This window comes from Mus musculus, chromosome 10 (genome assembly GCF_000001635.26).
Source record: "Mus musculus strain C57BL/6J chromosome 10, GRCm38.p6 C57BL/6J".
In the NCBI taxonomy this organism is placed as follows: domain Eukaryota; kingdom Metazoa; phylum Chordata; class Mammalia; order Rodentia; family Muridae; genus Mus; species Mus musculus.
The window spans coordinates 53,914,363-53,937,690 of NC_000076.6; the positions used below are offsets into that span (position 1 = coordinate 53,914,363).

At 42.1% G+C, this 23,328-nt stretch overlaps 1 protein-coding gene across 7 annotated transcripts in view; it reads right to left on the bottom strand.

Moving 5' to 3' along the window:
• The window catches only part of Man1a (mannosidase 1, alpha), a 171,832-nt gene that overhangs the window by 9,578 nt on the left and 138,926 nt on the right, over positions 1-23,328 (bottom strand). For all 7 annotated transcript variants that reach the window (XR_001779471.2, XR_003948601.1, XM_006512568.3 and 4 more), the window contains 5 exons: positions 20,527-20,650; positions 19,130-19,223; positions 11,068-11,183; positions 5,681-5,900; positions 4,796-4,968 (listed from right to left, as the gene is read on the bottom strand). Coding sequence is in view for 5 of the 7 variants with exons in the window: in XM_006512568.3 (XP_006512631.1) it covers positions 4,796-4,968; positions 5,681-5,900; positions 11,068-11,183; positions 19,130-19,223; positions 20,527-20,650 (727 nt within the window). In the remaining 2 variants the exon portion in view is untranslated. The remainder of the gene's footprint in view (positions 1-4,795; positions 4,969-5,680; positions 5,901-11,067; positions 11,184-19,129; positions 19,224-20,526; positions 20,651-23,328) is intronic.

Sequence of the window (23,328 nt, forward strand, 5' to 3'; positions counted from 1 at the left end):
ATTTTTTTAAGTTAGTGATTGATGGGGGATGATCCAGTTCATAGTGAATGGTGCCAACCTGGTCTGGTGGTCCTGGGTTCTATAACAAAGGAGACTGAGCAAGCCATGAAGAGCAAGCCTGTAAGCAGCACCCTTCCCTGCATCAGCCCCTGCCTCCAGGTTCCTGCCCTATTTGAGTTCCTGCCCTACTTCCTTCAGTGATGAGCAGTGTGATGTGAAAGTATCAGCAAAAGAAATCCTTTTCTATCCAGTTTACTTTTGGTCATGATATTTCAGCACAGCAAAAGAAACCATGGCTAAGATAATTGTCAAGAACACAAAGATGGTGAGAGTGGACCACTGGCCTCAGGTCTAGATTGCTAATTACAGTCTCTGAAATTCCTTAATATGGGCAGAGCTCTCAACAAAGGCAAAGCAATATTCACTACAATAAAAAGGCCTTTTGGTAGCCTAGTTATTTTCAAGCTTTTGAGGCTTTAGATAAATTAAAAATAATCTAGAAATGAGGATAATGTAGAAGACTATTTAGAAGAACTAAATACCCCCAAGTCAAAGTCTAAATGCATGAACTGAACACTTGTATGCACTGGCTGGAAATGCTATCACGAGTTCTCTTATTTTGTATAATTAATATGTACTTATAACAAAATTTCCCCAAACAAAAGTGTAAGTGTTGAGATATAAGGCATATGAAGCTAGGCACACCAGGCTTTCTGGGCTAACAGCACGGATTCTCATCCTAACCGTTTCTCGACAGTGGACACTGCCACATCTTGAGCAGATCATTTCATTAGTGTGCTCTGGCAGTGCTCAGCCTCTGGGCATTTTGTGTAAGGGCTTATGTTATTAGGGACCAAATGTGCTGCAGCATGCCAACAGCAGAGGACAGGATGTTAGGGCTGTTTATAGTGACTGTAGCTTGAATCAGTGGATGGAAGACAAACCTGACCCCGAGTGATTATAATTTGGGGTTGGCTGAGGAAGCCAATAGCCAGCAGGACCAGTCAGACTCAAGTCAGGAAGCACTGCTATGAAGATAGGAACTGAACAGCCAATCCACAGAGATTTGTAAGAGTCAACCCCCAAGCTATAACACCATTGGTGGTGTCTGCTTGAAATTTCTCTGGTCTCAAGGAAAAAAATAACAAAGGCTCAGGAAACACAAATAAATCAGAGCGCGTTTGGGAGGAAGGATCACAGCTGGGGAAGTAGCAGGCGTATTGGGAAAGAAACACGATTCTCTCAGATTCGGAATGTTGGTGTGCAAAGCCTGAGGTGCACGGCATCAAAGAAAACTGAAGAAAGCAAAAGTCCCATGAGGACTTATCTTCTGTGGATCAGCTGTGACATTACCTAATCTGTACGAATAAGTAGGCACCGCTATTATTCAGATAAATCTTATCTGCCAGCTGTCACATATTCAATTGGGACAAATGCAATACCGTTCTTGCCATTACTGACGGATAGCAAATGAAGTACCAGCTAGAAGTTCCTTTTGGGAGGTGTGTTCACATGTGTCTGAATGATTATGATTACTGGTGTACTATTTACTCAGGAAGGCAGGCTCCAGTGTTGCACGGTGCCTATGTACACTGTCCTAATGTACTTAAAATAATTATCCTATCTAATGAAGACATGGAAATCGGTTTTACTGAGTCTATATCAGTGAAAGAACACTGGGAAAAGGATATTATTGTGTGTGTGTGTGTGTGTGTGTGTGTGTGTGTGTGTGTGTAATACAAAGTTAACTAGGTAACTTTGGGTATGGATTCTCACTTTCTGTCTTGTTTGTGACAGGGCCTCTTATATTCCTACGCCACCCCTCCTGGCCCATGGATTTCTGTGGATTCTCCTATCTCCACCTCTCATCATGTAGTAGAAACACTAGGATAATGGACATAGGCTAGCATGCCTGGATTTATGTGGTTTCTGGTGATCTGAACTCTGAGGCTCCAGTGTGCAAGGCAAGTACTTAGCCAATGGGCCATCTCCACAGCCCAGAATGTTGTGTGTGACTATAGAGTTATACCAGGTGATTTTTCGTTTCCATACATTTTAGTTGAGTTCCCTGAAAAGTGACATGCAACAGAGGTTGTGAGTAGGGAGTTTATTGAGAAGACATCCGGAAGGAAGTGAGTCTAGATGAATAAAACAGGAGGCATTAGGTCCTGTGCAATGAGTGGGCTCCAGCTGTGTGCAATGGAGGAACAGGTCATGGGCTGTGCAGTAAGCATGAGCAATGGTGAAAGTGTTCTTTAAAGAAGAATAACATGGTTAGACACCAGCTCTAGAATCTCATTGGCTAAAGACTGCCTTTGGAGCCAGCTCCCCGACTGCAGTGAGCTGCCTACTGGAAAGTGATCCCACTTCTTCCTGGCATAGCTGCTACCTGTGATCTCTTAGGGCTTTTTTAGGAGGAGCAAAAGCTAGCATCAGAATTGCTATGAAGCAGGGCATTTCTGCTACACAGGAAGAGCCCTGCACTGGGGTTGCTGGTGAAGTGCAGGGAGCATGAGAATGGGCAAGTGTTGGTCATGACTGGAGAAAAGGCAAGACCTCAGGAGTGTGTGCTCAGCACTCCAGCTGAGCTTTAACTGGAATTACTAGGAGCTAAATCAGGAGACACCTTGGTTTGGACAGAGGGAAGTAACTTCCTAGCACATGTCACATTAAATAAAGAATGAGATATGACTCACCTATAGGAAACCAAGGCAACTTTTACAAAGACACTCCCCTCACTGGAAGAATCAAGCAAAACCATTTACTGCCCACCAAGTAGCAGAGATTTCCTATTTTTGATAGCCTTTGTCATACACTTTTTTTTTTTTACATTTAATATCTATAATGTTGTCATGAAGTGTTGCCGTGAGTAGTATGTGAAATGACGTTGCCTCCTACAGATTATGCTGTTAGGTTTTTCTTTTAATTTTGATTGTATGTGTGTGTGTGTGTGTGTGTGTGTGTCTATGGGTGTGTACAGATATGATGACCTGTGTGAGCATATGTGGAGGCCAGAGGTCAATGTTGGGTATCCTCTGTCACTTTGTATTCTGAGGTAGCTCATTGCTGTGGCTAGACTGGCTGGCCAGTTGAGAATCTGCTTGTCTCTGGCACTCTTATCATTGTGGGGATGACCTGATTACACAGCCGAGCCTGTATTTTACATGGCTTTGGGGGTTTCTGAATGCAGTCCCCCAAGCTAGTATAGTAAGCTACATCTTTCTTGAGATAAGATGCTTTCAAACTTGGTATAGAGCAGAGCATGACCTTGAGCTTTGATCCCGTTGTTTCCTGAGGGCTGAATTGTAGGTGTGCACTGCCATGCGTAGTGTTTTGGTGCAGTAATCAGGCCCTAGGCCCATGTGTTGCAATACAAGCATTCCAGCGACTAAACCACACCCCCAGCCCTGGTGTCTGATCTGATGAAATACATTATTCTTGATGTTTCCAATTTAATCAGTATTTGCAATTCAAACTCATAATTCCTTTGCAGGCCAAGTCCCAGCCAGCCCCATACCACAGAGGCTTGGATGAAATTCACTTTTTAACATTTGCTTCCAGAGGAAAAAATGTAAATCTAAACAAGAGGAGTCACTACTGATTGAATATAATTAGAGAACAGAATATTTTCCTAATTGAGGAAAATATGTAATAAAAATATTAAAAAAAGAATATTTTCCTTAAAATGACTATTAGTGATAACAGATACACTAGGCTGGTAAAGAAGGTTAATCAATGGCCCCCTGAGGTGATATTTAGCTTGACATGGACTTCCTGAGACTTCCCAGAGAAGTCCTTTCTATGATCAGTGTTTAAGGCAGCTAGCTTTCTACCAAGAAGCTAGGGAGAATAGAGTAATTAAAGTGTCTGCTTGCTCTTATTCTCTGTGTTTTCTCCTACTCCTTTCTGCATAATAGCCCTTAAAACTAGCCACGGTTTGATGTATAGGTGAGGGAAACTCCTACGAACCTAGCACCACAGATCTGGGAGATAACGTTCCATATTTGGTAGGAAGAAACCCAGGAAAAGCAGTTAAAGCACCATATTGAGGTAGAGTAGAGAAATTCTACTGGTGGACAGCCATTGTCCAAGGGAAACTGTTCTCTAAGTTCTCCCAAGAGCTAAGCATATAGCTCTTCCCAGGACAGTGGCTCTGAACCTTCCTAACGCTGACATCCTTTAAGACAGTTCTTCATGTTGTGGTGATCCCCCAACCACAAAAGTATTTTCATTACTACTTCATAACTGCAATCTTGCTGTTGTTATGAATCATAATGTGAACATCTGATAGGCAGGCTATCTGATAATGCTACCCCGAAAGGGGTTGTGAATCATAGATTGAGGACCTGTGCTCTATGTAAAAGCATAGGGTTTCATTAAAGCAAAGCCCAAGGAGCAATGGGAACACATGGGTTCTACAGTGATTTCAAATAGACAACAGACAGTGCTGAACATCTAGAAGCTGTCCAGCATCCCCAGTGGAACAAAGCAACCATTCTTTCTACAGTTAGGATAACTTCATGCTGTATCATGCCTTTCTAGAGCTTCCTGTCTAGATCTATATGCTTCAGTATTCAAGTCTACCTGTAATGCAGTTTTATTCCTGCTCCGTAAGCCAAAGCTAGAGCCCACTCGACACAGTGAATTAGCCGGAAACGGGCAGCCCTGAGCGGAATGACCTTGATAAAGGTATGGAAATCTCAGAAAAGTTGCCACAGCAGGTTTGCAGTCTACACTGAACATTTTTTTGCACTAAGAAGTTGATCTGTAAGAAATATGCAAGCTCAAACGTCACCTCCACGGCTTCCCAGGCCCAGGTCCTGTACTTGGGGTCGTGAGTCAGTCGCCACATGTACATGTATGTCTCGATGACCTCGGGCCGTAAGATGTAATACTTTTCATTTTGCCTCGTGGCAATAGCTTCCACACCGCCATCAAATCGAAACGCTTCCGGTCCCAACTTCACATCTAGAGCACATGCAATCAGTTAACAAGGGTTACCTCCTGAACAAGGGTAGGACCTTGACAAAAAATCAGAAACCCCAGTGTGATTAAGGGCTAGTTAGACACACCATACAATACACAATAGTCAAGATATTTCTAAATTTGTATCAGCTAAAAGAATCCATTTTAGAAAGTGACAATTCTTTTTTTTTCTCCTCTTTGTCCCCCTTTACCTCCTATTTACTAAACACCCACTGGGTGTTTAGAAGGTCCTGCAGCCATATTTGCTAGGTAGCTGAAAGCTTGGTGGTTGAGAGTTCTCTTAGAATGTCACAAAAGGCCGGTTATTTAATCTTTGCATATAAATGCCTATTTAATAAATGGGAAGTCAGACATATAATCTCCTTATGGGGCTTTGGGGAAGTTTCTTTTTGTATTGAGTCGGAGACCCTTGCTCAGTGTTACTGAGGTAAAGCAAAGGCCAGTAAGTAAGCTCAAACTTGAATGGCCTATTTTTTTGTTACTCGATACACTAAGATGCATATTTTTGTATAAAGCAGTGACTTCTCAGTATGAGCATAATTCCTTTTAAGGTATTAGTATCATCAAATTTCACAGTGGTTTTCTTTCTCCTCCCTCCCTCTTCTTCCCGGATGATGGCCAGGGCAACGCCCTTTTCTGAATGAAGTCAAAGCTTGAAGCAATGGCCTACGAATGGAGAGTAACATATACTCACATGTACGATTATAAGATTCATGACAAGTGCGGGCAATTTCAGCTCCGAGTTCAAGGTAGTGTTGGGCCCGGGCTTCCGGAGCTCCATCTGCCCCAAGTGCAAACATGCCTCCTGCAAAGCACGTCAGGTGGCCCATCTTGTGTTCCAGGAGGCCCCCCTTCCACTCTGCGATGTACGTTAGTCCCCCACTTGACTTGCGGATCAAGTGAGTCTCGATGGCCTGAAAAGAAGACATTTTAAATGGTAGCTCTTCCCAAATTCATAAATTCCCTATTATTATTGTGTAATCAATTATTTCCTTTTCTTTCCTCTTTTTTCTTCAAGACATGGCTTTGTTATAGCACACAAATTTGCCTTGACTTCACTATGCAGGGTGGGATTGCCTTTCACAGCAATCCTCCTGCCTCAGGTCTTGAGTGCTGGGATTATAGGCATATGCCAACAACAAGCTCAGTTTTATATTATAATTAAAAACGTACATATATACTTTAAATATGTATGTGAACACAATTAAAACAACTACAACTTAAAACTATTGTTTGCAATTTGCTTATTGTCTCAAATAGAATTTCATCAAAATTCTTTCCACCCTCCACTTATTCATCTGGTTAGGATTTTCTCTATTGGCCCGGCTTCCTTGTTTTTTTTTTTTTTTTTGGCTCCATGAACAAACACTTGCCATTCTCATTCCCTAAGTACCATTCCCTTCTCAAAGACAGGACCCTGACACCATGTCTCAGCTAAGTCAGTTCAAAGCCTAGGTCCCACTGTAGACGAAGAACAGAACGTGCTGGGGTCTAAGATCCATGACTGCGGTATTGCTGTTTTCTCCCTCTTAGGCTTGAGCAGCAAAAAGAGGATGGCAAAGATGGGCTGTTCTGGAGTCAGAGTATATGGATTTAGATGGTATCTCCAATGCTGTTGAGGAATGCTGCAGGTAACTTGTTCAGCATATCTGTAAGTCTGAGTATACTGCTCATCCATAACATGGAAACAATGCTAGCTATGGTGAAGACTACAGCATTTTGTTTAAAGGAAGTCAGTATGGACACTAGCCCTGGTAAGCCACTCAATCAGATGGTTTGGGGCGATGGCTCAGTAAAGCATGGAGAAAAGTTGCCAACGGTGGCATTTGCAATTTCAGTGTTCAGGAGGAGAAAGCTGGTGGGACTTGCTGGCCAGCCAGAGTAGCCTCATTAGTGTGCTCCAGGGCAATGATAGACCATGTCACACAGACAAACAAGGAGGACAGCTCCTGAGGAATGACCCGAGTTGATCTCTGCCCACATGCTCACATGTGTACCTACACATACACAGAGAAATTAAGTCACGCTCAGCTCCCGTTTATTCTATTGAGAAACATACTACTGTACAGTTTAAAACTTTAAAGCAAATGATATTTAAACCAAGAATAAAAAATAATATTTACAAAACTTATTTGGAAGATATATTTTATTTATGTCCACAGACTGCTGGTATTATCAAAAAAACTAGGTTAGAATAGAAATAAAATAAGCCTTGTATTTAAAAAAAAACCCTGAAAGTATGAACTAGGTTTGGAATTGCTAATTTCCAATCCTGCTGATAGAAAAATGTGACACAGGAAGGAAAGGACTCTCACAGGGTCTGCAGTGACCTCTGTTGTTAGAAAAAGGAGGGTTTTCAGGATGCACATTTGGGAAGGTAGAAGAATGACTAAGAATGCATATGTAGCCCTCTCTACCTTCATTAGAAATAAACAAACAAAAGCAAGACAGTCAGGAACAAATGAACACCGCTGTGCTCATTAGCTGTGGTTAAGCTAATTTTATTGATGGTTTAGTTATCACATTAATATTTCATTCTCATTTAATGCAACTGAACATCTTAGCTATTTACAATTCTCATAACACAAATTGCAATAAAGTCCTTCAAGCAGATACTTGTTCATCACCCAGGAAATTATTCTTTCTTCATGGCAAGAGTAATAGCTTTTGAGCACAGATTAGAGCAACATTATTACCCTGTTATGGAGAGTGAATAAACTACTATATTCTTTTTTGCATGATTCTGACCAACTTGCTGCCTCCTAAAATAAACTATGACGAAGTTCTGCGCCCAAAGCAATGGTTTTGTGTGGAAATGAAAAAAACTGTAAATATGCCCTAATATGACTCTAATAAATAAAATTGTGTGTGTGTCAGATCTATAGGGAATTGATTGAGTAAAAAGAGCATGAAACATTTTGTGGTTTAATTCTTCCATATCTGATTTAATTTGATGAAGCCTTTGGAGTCTTAAATGATACATCACCTGCCCACATATCTTGCCCCATTACAGATTCTCTGCATGATGTTCAGGGAAGGCCATAATAACCTGCCAAGAGGTCAAAGTACTGTCTAGTTAAAGCACTCTTATCTGAATCGACCTAAGGCTAAAACTTGTGACCATGTCCCCACTGACTCAAGTCAGAACAATAATATACACTGCCTTCCTCTTGATAAGAACAGGTTTTGTTTATATTTTGTATTTTGTATTTGCTGGCCCATGACCTTCTGGAGTCAACAGAGCCTTATGCCCGAGTGGTGAATTACTGCTCCCGTCTCAATCACATTAAATATGTTATTTTTTAAATTTATACTTTGAAGCTTTGTACCTGTATGCAATGTGTTTTGATCACATTTACCCTCCCCTAAACCCTTCCTCAAGTTCTTCCACACTCCCTCTGCCTCCCTTCCCTACTTCATGTCCTTTTAAAGAACCAACCCCCCCCCCGCCCCCACCTTCCCCACTGAGTCTGAGTAGTGCTGCCCTCATGCACTGTAGGGGGTGTGGAAGCCAACCTTGTAAAGGAAAGGTGGGATGAAGATCAGGGCACCACAGGCTCCTGTGACTCCTCCAAGAGTCCTAATCTGCCATCCAAGGCACTAGATCTAAATTTACTCCCAGCACACCTGGAGGAACCAAGGCCAGAGAGGTGGCCTCTTCCCAGTCTGCACAAAAATCCTCATAGGTGATGATACTTCCCCACTCCTGAGTTACCTCACCAGGCAGCGCTTTGAGCACAGGGATAATGTGGCAAGCTGTGATGGGGGCTTGGGATTGGGTCAAACAGTGTATAAAAGCTTATGGACTGGACAACGTGATGCTGGTCTCTGGAGTCAGATTTTCCAAGATGTGTCATGTGACTCTATTGCTTTCCTGTTCCCCTGTTCCCCATGCCACCCACAGTCTTGTTGCCACAGAATACATAGGTGTAATGTCATTCGAAGCCTACCAATGGCCAAAACCCTGAAGAAAACAGATTCCCCAATCCAGCATATATGTAGCAGATGTGCGGTGAGGTATTCATGCAGGTCCCCCAACAACTAGAGTAGGGGTTGTCCAGGGATCTGTCGTCTGTCTGTGGATTCTGTTTCCCTAACTGGGCTTCCACCTTGTCTGGCCTCAGTGGGAGAGGATGTGCCTAGTCTTGCAGTGAGTTGATGTGCCGGGTGGGAGGGATAGCAAGGGGAGGCTCACCCACTCAGAGAAGTGGATAGGGATGAGGGGAGGGATTCTGTGTGTGGGATGAACAGTGAACTAATAAATGAAACAAATAAAATAAAACACCCTTCTCCCCTAGTATCCACCAACTGTCGAAAGTCCCTCAGCTGGTAGTGGGAGCTTGTGAGCCCCTCCCAGTTCATAATGGAATGCCAATGTCTTGATCTTGTGCAGTAACACAACTTTGTGCACAACTTTGGTAAAAGTACTGTTAATGCTGCTTTTAAACTCAGCATTTTGTTTTTTCTAATTTTGCCCCAAAAGTTGAAAATATACGAGTTAAAATTTCTTTTTTCTTTTTGACAATTAAGAGTCACAGGAAACGCTTTGCCTCATTTGTTCTTAATGGATTTTTCCTCTCAACTGTTTGTATAAACAGAATACACTCACAGTTACATGGGAACATTTCTAGAAATTAGCAGAAAAATACTTCAAACAGTATTTCAAAAGGGCTTTTCGTGGACTATCAAGGCCTTAAGAGGGCGACTTTGAAGTTAAAATAGTTAAAATGCCTGCTAGGAAGCTAATCAGATGGCATATGCAAATAAAACTATACTGAAAAGAATTCTCAAGATTAACACCCAAAACCTCATTGGGACTTGGGACGAGGAAAGGTAACCTTTATAGGAATGGGCTCTCTAGCCATACGAAATGAGGACAGGACCAGAGGGACCACAGTGTAGCTTGCATTTGATGCTCATCATGGGCTGTAATAAGGCTCCATTACAGGCCTCCTCCTAAGGAGTTTCTTCCTTTTTTTTTTTTGGTCTTCCGATGCCTGTTTGTGAGAGTGAAGGGCTGTGGTTTGCTCAAGGAATCCCTCAGCTGACCCTGAGAGAACAGGTACAGAATACTCAATCCTGCTAGCCAGGTCAACAAACAAACTGCTTGGACCTATAGAGAGGCTAATTCATTTAGGATAAAGACTTAAAATAAATGGTATCACAGGTGTCTAAGGCCAGATGTGATAGCATGTGCCTGACATTCCAGCCCTTGGGAGGTGGATGCAGGAGGAATAGTTTAATGTCAAGGTTCCATGCCACCTTGGGATAGATGAGGGCCCATTCCAAGTCTTTTCCCCTTATAAATGAATAGTATAGATAACAAAAATATTCTGAGCAGTCAAGAAAAAGGTAAATTTTCCATGGAATTAGTTATAATTTTATTAGATCTCTGGAGATGTGTTCAAATAGCAGAAGCATTGGACTGTCAGTGAGCATCAGCAATTTCAACCTAGCCGGTTTTCAGAATATAAACCTTCCCCATAATGGAAAACATAGCCATAAGGAAAGAACATCACCACACTCTTAGGGAAAGGGGCATATCTCAGGCAATGTGCCATCAGGCAATGCCACTGGGGCAACATCATAGAGACACCAGTATGACCTCAGTATACAGTGTCATCTTCAGGGAACACTGTCTTCCATCTGATCTCTTGACCTGACCAGAATGGTATCTGGTCTATGACCACCTGTCTTCACATTGGTGGCAGTAGCTCAGGTTGGCCTGGAACTCACTCTGTAGCCAGTCTGACTTTAAACTCAAATCAGTCCTCTTACCCTCTGCACACCCCCTCCCCAATTGCTGGAGATACAGGGAATCACCATTATGCCTGGCTAGATCTATAACTCAAGTGGGGCTTGAAGCCCATAATAGTTCACTGCTCTGTTAGAACTAAAATTGTAAGTCTGCTTATGATGGTTAAAATGACACTGTAGACATTGAACTCTCCCTAACTGAAAATACTTTCTTTATAAGCCACTCACGAAGAGCTCCATTTTTTTTTAACATTGAAGCCTGATTAATATGTAAGTTGTAATATGCAGAACTGACTAGCAAGGACGATTTAAATATTGGGTTACCTGAACAGCATCAAAATACATCTTCTTGGCTTCGAGATCTGTCTTGTCAGACATTAACCACGCCTTAAGCAAATATTCATAAAAGCTGTCTCCAAGTCCTCCAACCGACACATGATCTGAAAGAGAGAGGGAAGTGAAATTCCCAGTGACTCAGCCTTGAATTCAGATAATGCAGCAAAATCATGTCAGTGGCTAGGATTCAAAACCCGTCAGCTGCAGCTCAATGGAACATATGAGTCCCAGCAAATCCCCTCTTTCAGAAAAATCTTCTGAAACCAGCAGATGGGCTGTGAAGTCACGTGATGCATCCTCAATAGTCATGGGCTATTCCTGCAAACATGATGAGAAATAATGGAGGGGCGGTGTCACATTTAATTCTAAAAACCTGGTTCTCTACTAAAAAAAAAAAAAAAAAAGGCAAATTAAAATGTTCCATAGTCTATATTTAAGTGTTTTCAATTTAAATTTAGGTTAGATCCATTAAAACTATAGGAATTAAATAAAACAAAAATTGCTAAGCCAGAAACTCCTTGGGTTCACTTTTTTAAAAGACTATCTAATTTTTCTATTGTTCTAAGTTTGAGGGGAGAAAGCAGATGTGGCAGGTGTCGTAAAATGGAAGAAAGCAGGGCTGGAGCGCTGCAGCCGTGGTTCAATGGTTAAGAGCGGTGGCTCTTCTTCCAGAGGACACTAGTTCAATTCCCAGCACCCACATGGCAGCTCACAAGTGTCTAATCCAGCTCCAGGTGATTTGACACCTTCACATAGACATACATGCAGGCAAAACCACCAATGAACATAAAACAAAAATAAGTAGTCCCCCCTCCCCCCCAAAAAAAGAGCAGTCAGGGAGTGATGGTACATGCCTTTAATCCCATCACTTGGGAGGCAGAGGCAGGTGGGCATTGGGAGTTCAAGGCCAGCCTGGAGTGAGTTCTGGGACAGCCAAAGTTATTACACAGAGAAACCCTGTCTTGAAAAACCAAAGGGAAGGAAGAAAGCAGAGCTCTTTGACTGTCTTCTCACACTTCAATTCCACAGTACACCTCACCTGCCCTGGACTATTGATTATGCTTGATCTAAGGCAAAGATCACCTATCTGCATGCACCTGCAGCCAGGTTTCCACATCTTTACAGCAAGAAGATGGCCACAGAAGCTAGGAGAGAGCACAGAGTGGCTGAGAGCCATTGAACCCTACAGCCCACATTGAGCCCAACATATGGATGCTTTCCTTTTGTCATAAAACACCAACTGGAAGTTGAATGAATCTTCATTTTTTAAGCACACTGCTTCCAAACCAAAAGCACAATTGATGTGAAACACCATGCCCAGAACTGAGAGAACTTGTCTATTAAGAAAATGGTCTTTCAAAGTTTCATAACACAGAGCTAAATCTGAAATGAAGTGAGAATTTTTTGACTTGGTTATCCAGGAGTGTATTAGTTTATCTCTAGCTATAAAGGACTATTCTGCTGCCTAGCCAACAACTTCAGTTTGAATCTACATGGGTGTTGAAAATAAATTATTTTCCTCTTTCTCTCTCTCTCCCTTTCTTTCTTTCTTTCTTTCTTTCTTTCTTTCTTTCTTTCTTTCTTTCTTTCTTTCTTTCTTTCTTTCTTTCTTTCTTTCTTCCTTCCTTCCTTCCTTCCTTCCTTCCTTCCTTCCTTCCTTCCTCCCTTTCTTTCTTTCTTTCTTTCTTTCTTTCTTTCTTTCTTTCTTTCTTTCTTTCTTTCTTTCTTTCTTTCTTCTCTCTCTTTCATTCTCTCTCTGTCTCTCTCTTTCTCTCTCTGTTTTCTCCCCTCCCTCCCTCCCTCCCTCCCTCCCTCCCTCCCTCCCTCCCTCCCTTCCTTCCTTCCTTCCTCAAACTTCAAATCCTCGTCAAATTTCCACTCACCTATCTACAGACACTGGAATTCAGGGGTCATTGAGGTTGGGAATGTAGCTCAGGACAGGACACTCGTGTAGCTAATGCTAAGGCTCTGGGTTCAATTTCCTAGCAACATACACACACACACACACACACACACACACACACACACACACACACACACAGAGTAGAGCAAGAGCCATTAAATGGCTATTTAAAAAGTATATTTTCTGATTCTCCTTCCCACAAGCAGTGAGCTCTGGAACTGTGCACGCTGTACTTCCCATGTGTCTTTGAAGCCTCCCTCCGCTTCCTCTCTGCCCTTACTGCTGTGATCCTGGCTCAAGCCATCACCAGTTCTGTCCTAGGTAGCCTTAACTGACAGCTTGACACAGCGTATAGTCACCTAGAAACAACTCCCAAATAAGAGACAGACTGGCTCAGATTGACCTATGGGCATTCTGGGGAAGGCTGCTTTCTTTATTAGTAGGAGCACTCAGCCCATTGTGGGCTGTACCACCCAGACAGGTGGTGATCGGCTGTTTAAGAAAATTCCAGGAAGTTCAAGCCTGGAGTGAGCCAGCTAGCATGAGTTACTTTTGGGTCAGTGTTTTATCACAGCAACAGAAAGGATGCAGAGCAGCTCCTGCTTGTCGCTGCTGCAGTGGCCACTTATCCCATTCCCTGCCTTCACTCTCACGGGGTCACACTATTTCTACTGAATTTTAGTAAAATTCAATAGCAAGGTCACTTCCTCAATTGTCACAGTGCTTGGTCAGCTCCATGCAGTCCTTCCTGCCCACTGTTCCAGACAAGGAAGTCAGCATGTTCTTCATTGCAAGATGCTCTGGTGACAATCAACCTCTCTCTACACTCTTGGCATCCGGCCCCTTCACAGGAGAATCTGGTCACCACTGACTCGAAGCCCTTAGAGCCTGCCTCTTTTGGAACCAGGAAGGACCTTTATGTCTCAGTTTTCTCCGTGCCATTGGTCACTTGGTCTCTGCTCACGTTTCATATTTCAGTCCTCAAAAGTATCAGTGTCCATCTTCCTTGGGGCTTCTGTACACCTTATTTTCACAAATGAAAAGGACATACTTGATATCAAGGATCACACACAGATCTTCTGTGAAAACCTTGAAGGTCTGCCCCTCCCTTCAAAAGTTTTTGGACAGCAGGCCTTTGCCTCATCACCAAGTCATGATCCACAAGGGCAGAGATAGGTCCTTATGTTCCACACTGGGCCCTGACAAGCCTCTTTCCCTCAAAACTAAGTGATATCAATGTTAATCGGGACCTATTCCAACTAGCAGAGCCCGATCTTACGTATTTAAATATGCAATTTCCTTATTATGAATAGTCCAGAATCATGTGAATTCAATTTTAGGGAAAAATGTTTTTAAAGTGGTAGGTCTGATTTCTTAAAATAGCAGCACATGACCTTTCCAGTTTCCTAAGTGAATTACCGCAGAAACCTCTGACATTTACAAAGTAAATAGACTAAGTCGGGTCTCATCAATAATGAGACCTGCTGTTGTAAGCATGGCTGTAGGAGACAAACGCAAGTGATGCATGGCGAAGCAAATCCCTGTCCAGTTACTGTCAAAATAACAAGGGCCGAATGAAGTTATGGGGAATGATGGCCCCGATCCAGACATGCCCTTCGGAGTCAGAACAACGACAGAGGAGAACGAACAGTGTGGAGAGGTTGGGCATTGCCCCCTCTGGGTTATGAGTCCACAGTGAGGGAAGAACAAGCTTGGGCACACGGGAGTATTTTAAAGAAAAAAGGGTTATATAACAATATATTTGTTTCATTTAATTTTGGTGTTAGTTAACGTAAACATTTTTCTGGTTATCAAAAATCAAAGTAAAGGAACAATGCGGCGCACCATGCTTTTGATAATTTAGTATCTTATTCATTGAGCTTTCCTGGGTCTGGGTGATAGTTTGTGTAGTGACAGAGTTCTCTGTGTAACTTCTTAGTAGGCATAGGGGAGAAGATTTTTTTTTTTTTCAGAAGGACATGACCACCAGCTCCAGATAAGCAAAAATTTGGTATTTTCATGCCTAACAGTTCTAAATGAATAGTCACTCAAATTTTATGTTCTTCTCTAGGGGGGTAAATTATGATTTTTATTCTTGGTAAAAATAGATCCCATACAAAGATTTCTAATATAATGTCTGGAGAGAAAAACAAAACAAAATGACAACAAAATAGTAAACAAAACAAAACACGGGATCAAAATGATCATTTTCCCTTAATTTTAATAACTTTCATATGAATCTGAATTTATCTGTCCACAGCATTGTTTTAGTGCTACTAGTGACTCAACACACACACACACACACACGCTCTCTCTCTCTCTCTTTCTCTCTCTCTCTCTCTCTCTCTCTCTCTCTCTCAAGGCAGCTCATGTCTAGCTGCAATGATCACAAAGCCAATTTCTCTCCCATGGCTAGGCTAGGATGCTCTTTAGCTAAGAAGCAGCAAGGACAACTTTTACAGAAGGGTAAATAGAACTATTGCTGAGAGAATGAAAGGTCAGATGTAACATACCCCAGTACAGAAAACATTCAAGTAAACAGTCATTGAGTTAGTACAAAGTACTGTGTTCTGGGTTAGCAGACACACCCATGGCATGTTTACCAACCTTTAAAGCTCTGAATACCTAGGAAGAAGGATATGCAGGAGCATCAGGAAGGGGACTGTGGGTAGAAATAACCCACACTGTTCATCCGGAGAGAAAGAAGTACAGGTATAGTGGGTGTTAACACATCCACCCAGATCCTTGAAGGAGAGTTGGCTCCTTAAAGAACAGGTATGCAATCTGGAACTTAGTGGAGAAGCTAGATAAAAGAGTTGAGGAAATAGCATAAGGAACCCCCACCCCCACCCCCAGGTATGGCCAAGTAAGTCACAGTTAAGAAATAAAAATAGAAGCCTTTCTTTCTTATGGCTGGAACTCAGGATGGAGGATGGGAGAGGGCAGGCGTGAGTCTCAGCAGTTCTGTTTGCTTTCCATCAGAAAGCTGGCTGATAAGCAGTACAAACGTAAAAGACTCTTTGTCCTGGAAAACAGAGCCAAATCTACAGTGCATGGGTGACTGAGCAGGTGAAGTCAGAACGGTGTAACCCTCTCCTAGTGTCCTTCCCAGTCACTTCTAAATCCTAAATTAAAGCCAGGAAGCCAGAGATCATAGAGACTCTTCTCCAAGTTTTGAAATATCCAAGAGAAGAACTCTTGTGCCCGTCACCCTTTTGGTAAATTATATCTAACAGTCTTGTATGCAATATGCTGGTGGGCCTCACACAGGTCAGGTTAGTCTCAATGCCCCTCACACTCTAAAAGGGCAATGAGTACCTGAAGACAGTGCTCCTTTCTTAAAAATGTCATTTCAGAAATTAAGCGTATCAGTGGGAAGACTCACACTGTTTTATTCTCACCCCCAACCTCCTTAATGTTTGCTTCCCTGGCTAGGTTCTCATGCCTGATCCAACTCTGATCCATGAGTATACTTTGCTTTGGCTAAAGCATACAGAGAGCTGGAAAAGGGAAGCACATCTTAATTGCCCATTGCCCAGGGACTGGAGGTGGGGCTCCGCTGGTAAAGTGCTTACCAGCTCATCATATAAGTACGAGGACCTGCATTGGATCTCTCGGAACGTACGCTAAGAAAAAGGGGGCATCATGCCATGTGCTGGTAATATCCATAACTGGGAAGGCAGAGACAAGCACATTCCTGGCCAGCTACCCTAGCTCACAGAGTTCCAGGCCAGCGAGAAATCTTACCTCAAAAAAATAAGGTGGATGCTACCTGAGGACTTCAGGTTAATACTTGCCACACACACACACACCTGTATGCATCCACAGGAGTATAGACCCATCATACACATGCAGATATCTATATCTATATCTACATCTATATCTGTATCTATATATACTTGCTATAACAACAAAACTTAACAAGTGCCACTTAAAAGGTTAAAGTTATACAATGCAGGGTTACAAATCATATCAATAAACTGTATTTTATGTGTACGTGCGAGTGCTTGCATGTTATGTGAATGCTCGGTGTTCTCATTGGGATGAAGAGAATGTTTAATCACTCAGAACTGGAATTGTAGGCAGTGTGAGCCATCAGAAGGGTGCTGGGAACTGAAGCTGGGTCCTCTCTCAGAGCAGCAAGTTCTCTTAACCATGGGGCCATCACCAGAGCCCCTCCATAAACTTTTATACCCTGTTACATTAAAATCAACTGAGTATATTTTTGTTATCATTGGATCTTTTGGTTATGCAGGCACTGCTTGTTTGGAAACTATTTTTTTTCTTAGTTTGCAGATATACCATGTAGACGCATTTCACTACATAATAAAAGCAAAGACCGCCTTTTTAAAGGTCACCGCCAATACCATCAGGAAACTAATGAAGTCAAGCTCATGATGAGATAGACAAGGTTTCTGAAATTCTAATTTTTATTTAGAAACTCAAGTTTTACCACCACGGTTACAAAGAGCAGTTTTTCATCTTCAAGCAGCAACTCTAACCAAGTCTGAATAAACAGCTGCTTTTAGTTGTACTTTTGAGTAAAGATGGTAACTCCTGAAAGGATAGTCACAACCAACCCAGAGCAAGCAATAATATCGCTAATAACATAATCTTGAAGCACATGATTTCTCTCACCCAACTGTTATGTTTCATCCTGTATCAGAAATGCTTCTCTGTACTTTCCTTTCCTTTCCTCATACAGTGGTCATTACTGTGATGGTTGGTATTGATGGTGAACTGGGCAGTTTAGAACCACAGAGGAGACAAGCCTTTCAGCATGTCTGCAAGGGAGATTCTAATGGGAGTCAACTGGAGTGGGAAGACCCATTCTAAGCATGAGTGGTACCATCCGGTGTGATAGGGCTCTACACTGAATAAAAAGAACAAAGCATGCTGAACAGCTCTCTACTCCGAATGCTGCCTCAAACTCCTGCCACCATGATAGATTCCCCCAGGGAACTCTGAGCCGGAATGTACTCTTCCTTCACTAAGCTGCTTATGTAAGTGTTTTGTTACACTAAGTCACTCACATGATCACCTTGCCATACATGCACAGGTTGGAGTTCACTATAGTCAAGATCATTCCTCGGCTTCATGAGAACATGCAGGAATGAAACTGGTCTAGTCTAAACTGTGGTAGAAAGGACGGTGGTTATTAGTACCGTTTGGTGTTTGCCTTGGTTCTTATACAGCCAAGCAGATTTACTCACCATTGTCCCCTTGATATAAGTGCAAATATGCACAGGGAAAAGGCAAGTTGTCCCTGTGGATCCATGAAAGGTGTCCAGGACTTATAGCAATCTGTCGACCACACTGAGTGCGAGCTTTCTTTATGGGTTGAAGGCCTCTAGATGTAGGCTCAGCTACCAATAGGAGACATGGGGGTTTGCATGCCTTCCCTGCCACCACTAACGTGTTCATTAAAAGAAGTACTTCTAAAAGAACAGTGAGGTATATTATCTAAGTATGTGTTATTTAACATGAAGCAAAAAAAAAAAAAAAAGCCAAAATTGGAGTACAAATGTGATGCTTTCGACATAGCTTGGCACCTCAGTTGCTTTCAATGGATACTTAACGTATCACGGCCTTTCCAAATTGGCTTGGGAACATTCCTTTTTACAAATTCCATGTCTTTATACCTCTGTTGGAAGTGACCTGAAGTGGGGGATTCTGGCATCAGAAGATGTGTTTGACACTTATTTCTGTTCTAAACGTAAGTCACAAGAAATCTTTATCTGGTAGCTTAAAATTTTGAAGGGAAAGATCTCTGTCTGAGCTTCTAATTCTCCAAGTCAAAGTCAAGAGTGTCAGAAATGCAGTCTAGCTACTGCCCTGGGAAAAAGTATCAGTGTCATGTGCACAGAGGAACCCACTTTTCTTCTAACCATACAGGCAACCTGCTGTAAGTGGAAGTCCTCACCACATTGACCAGCTCTCCCTTTTCTGACTAATGGTTTCAAATATGCTTCTAACAATGCCAACGGAGCCCAGCTACCTGCAGAAAACAAGCTGTGTGCTTCCCCAGCAGTGCACTTTGTAAGTCTGGTGAAGATCCATCCCCCCTTCTCAACATTCCTTAATAGGAACTGCACTTGCCCTCCCTCTGTTCCCCACACAAGAGTGAAAGCTCAGGGTTGGACTTACGTTGACCCCACTGTCCACTACTGGGGTTCAGATAGTTAGGATAAAGGCCTTCTGGTTTGTCCAGTTTGTTCAACACTGTTCGAATTTTCATAACCTATAAAGGAAAAGGAATGTTAACGTGAAAAATCTAAGAAAGAGTTCACATGCCATTCTCTCTCTCTCTCTCTTTCAGGTAGAAAAAAAGTTTCAGATATGAGAAAAATAATAGGAATAAGTGCATATAGTCATAGGTATTTACAACCCCAGGTCACAAATTGAGACCTCCAGTCTCTATAAACAATAACTACATTTTTGGAATTATGCCTTTGAATAAGATGATATGGAAAATAAATAAATATAAATAGTATATCAAGAGAAGACAAATGGTGTGGGGAAAAATAAAAGAAAAGGAATTATACAAATCCCCTCACTGAACTCCACCCACTCAGTGCAAGGGTATATGGAGAAGGGGAGTAGTGAGGAGGGTGGATTCTTCTCCCTCCCCACCCCCTTCCCCAACCCTTTGTGCAGAGGCACAGACAAGAGGTTATGGGAGCATTTATATGCCAAGAGACCCAGGACTGAAATCTACCTGGTCTAACCCCTAACTGCAGACAGGTCTGTGACTACAATGTTAGAAATAAGGTTCTGTTCTGAGCCACTCCCTGAGGAATCTTTTTGCTGCGGAAGGGTGTGTCCTCTGAGGACAAGGTGGACAGGACAGGTGGTGAGGTGAGGTGGCCAGGTTTTACTGTGGTATTCAGGAAGTCTGGAAAGGCAGATGTGCTTGCGGAGAATTTCAACGAAGTGAAATAGAACTCGGTCAAGGAATTTTGCTTAAAAGAGTTTGTAAAAGCTAAAAGCTGAGTGGTGTGGTAATATTGTAATAGATGGGTTTGCATCTTAAAAGCAGAAGATGGCCTAGAGGCCCCTTGGTCTTGCAAACTTTATATGCCCCGGTATAGGGGAACACCAGGGCCAAGAAGTGGGAGTGGGTGGGTAGGGGAGCTTTCAGGATAGTATTTGAAATGTAAATGAAGGAAATACCTAATAAAAAATTGGAAAAAGGAAAAAAAAAGAAAAAAGAAAACAAATCTATATGTCTGCCACTTCATATTTGTATAACACCTTAATCTTTCACATGTGTGCTTCATATAGTGTATACAGGGGTACATTTATTCCATTTTTAGATGGAATAAATTTCACAGAGGTAAGCAACTTCCTTACTGTACAGCAAGCCACAAGGGGGAATGTGGGCCCTCTCACCCCGAGTAACATAGTATCAGATTTACACAGTATCACAGAAAGGCTAGGTTGACAGTCTGGTCAGGTGAAATAAGGCATGTTACAAAGTGTCTCACAGATACACAAACATTGTTTCCTTTCCCATGCTCTGCACAAGGGTTTCTAAGACTCACCTTTTCGGCAAAGACTGGGTCTCCTGATAAGTGGGACAAGTGCATAAACTCTAAATGCAGAGTTCCAAATTCGGCCAGGATACTGCTGCCTCCAGAGGCCCAGGGCCAGTTCCGCCCGATCCCACTACAGAAAAAAAGAAACAGAGGAGTTATTTTCCAAGGTCCTAAGTGGCAAACATTGTAAAGCTCACACCTCTGGGATGGTATCCCTATAAGAGTGGACTCTGGATAACATACTATTACATTTTTTTTTCCTGACTACTGGTTTTCAGCTTTGACTTCTATTTTTGTCCTGAAACTCACTGTTGACTTAAATCAGTACGTGCAAAATCTGTTCCACATTACCTAGTTTGGAAGGTCCAGTGCTATGCAGTGTCCACACCCTGATGCCTCATACAGCTTTTCAGTATTTTAATTGAGATTGCATGGAATTTTAGATATTCGCATTATCTTTAAAAATCTATTTGGATAGGAGGTAGATTTCAAACATTCTTTACCCAAGAACTTCTCTCCTTTTCCAAATCCTGCCTCCAATTACTAGACTTCCGTATGTGTATCTTCACACTAAATTTTATCTATTTTTTAAGGCACTGACTCACTGCCTGTCTTACTTAATTTATGCTTAAGAATATAAAATTATGTTATGTAAAGCTCAAAGGCATGAGTTGCAAATATATTGCTGGATGGTTTATCTCAAAAGATACTTAAAATTTTTTAAAAAAAATTTTTAAATGTGGGTTGTGTATGGTTTATGACTATACTGCTGGTCCATGTAGCCTTAAGCGCAAATGCAGAGGCCATGGGAACATCAGGTGCCTTTCCACATTACTCTTTTTGCCTTACTGCCTTTGAGACATGATCTTCTGCTAAACCCTGAGCTGGGCTGAAGGTCGGAAAGCCCAGAGATTCTCTAGTCTCTGCTTCACCACAGCACACTGGGGTCATAGAAATATGGAGCCACAACTAGCTTTTGGTGGGAGTGGTAAGATTTGCACTCAGCTCTTCATACTTGTGCATCAAGTATTCTTACCCACGGAGACATCATCCCAGACCCAAACATGAAATGACTCGAGACATGATTAGACTTTTGGGTATAGTTTGTTTCTGGAGAAACACTTAAATCTTCGAGACATATATGATAATTCAAATAAAGTTAAACACACACCTGGCTGATCATTTTAATTCCTACACCTGCGAATGCACCTCTTGGTTTTGGTTCAGACATGCATTTACTGCACATTCTTTGCTACGCAGTAGTGACAATGGATGACACTGGGTTACAAGCAGGCTGAGACAACAAGCCATTTCCCTCAAAGCCTTTAAAGAGCATTAGGAGGCAAATATTTGAGCAGAAAAAAAGTCCAGTATGGTATGTCAATGCCAAGGTAAACATGAGAAGAGTTCCTAGGGCATCTTGCACAAGGCTGTACAGTGCAACATCAGGCATCACAGGATGCTTCCTCTGAGCCTAGAGTTGAGTTAAAGAAGAAGAATTATGCAGGGAGAGAGCAGTGAGGAGGCGAAGCTGGCCCCATGCCCACAGTGGAAGGTACCTAGGACAGGGTCATAAGGAGAGAGGTGGCAGGCACAGTGGCTGTCACATCTAAGCCTGGCATCCAAAGTCAGCTGAAAGGCTGGTTTTCCTATTTGGAACACAGATTATTTTTAAGTGTTCTTGGTGCCCCATGAACTTTCAAGCTACCCCTTTTGACAAGGGTAAACCTCGTCAGCCCTTTCATGGCCTCTAGTGCCAGGCTGCTGAAGAAAGTGGAGCCTGGAAGAGGAGGAAGCTGGGCACAGGAAACCCTGGGTCATCCTTCCTCTTACTCTCTATCCACTTGAGGGTCAAGTTCAGGTTTTGTTTCAAAGCTCACAAGTATGGTTGATATACCTAATCAATGGGAACACTGAGAACTGAAAACCTGGAATTCATTCATTTTAGACAATGTCCTAAATGTTCAGTTCTTGGAATATGTTAGTTTAATAAAAGGAATGTTACATCATCCAGATGTAATGTAAAGTTACCTTCAGATTTGGTTAATTATGACCAGTGCACATAGCAATTGGTTATTTGCTGTTAGGACATATCATCTATACATTTCATGACCAGTGCACGTAGCAATTGGTCATTTGTTGTTAGGACATATCATCTATACATTTCATCACCAAAGTCAAACCTATCGAGCAAAAGTATAAAATCCTCCATTGAGGAGAAACATCAAAATCTAATTTGTGACATAAGGCCATATCAGGGTAAGAGAGACTGTCACCTTCATCCTAGAGAAGGAAGAAAAAAGGATGTAGTGAAAAAGTCCAGCTCCCCTTCCAGAATCCAAGGAACTAATGCTTTTCAATTTAGGGGATTAGATTATGTGGAGGCACACTTAGAAGTACCAGTCAAACAACCTAAATGAACTAAATAAAACTCAAATTTATTGAGTATCTACACGTTTATTCTTTATAATTTATGTGATGTGAAAGGCAGCTGGGTTTATGTTAAGTGTGAATAAGAAAGAATGGCTTTGATTATCTCTCAGCACGTAGAATTAATGTATTTCAATACAAATTATTTACAAGATGGATAGTTGTACTAGTCCTTAAATATGCAACTGGGGAGTAGTTGAAGAAGTCAGAAAGGGCAGAGCTCAATCTGGATCTCATAGACAAACATACAAAGACCGGCAGTTGTCAGGAGAGCGGATGAAGCTCACCACGTGACAGAGACCTGTGTGACCTGTGAGACAGCGTCTACTCTCTTACATACCACATAAGTCAAACCCAAATTCTGGTCACTCAGAGAGG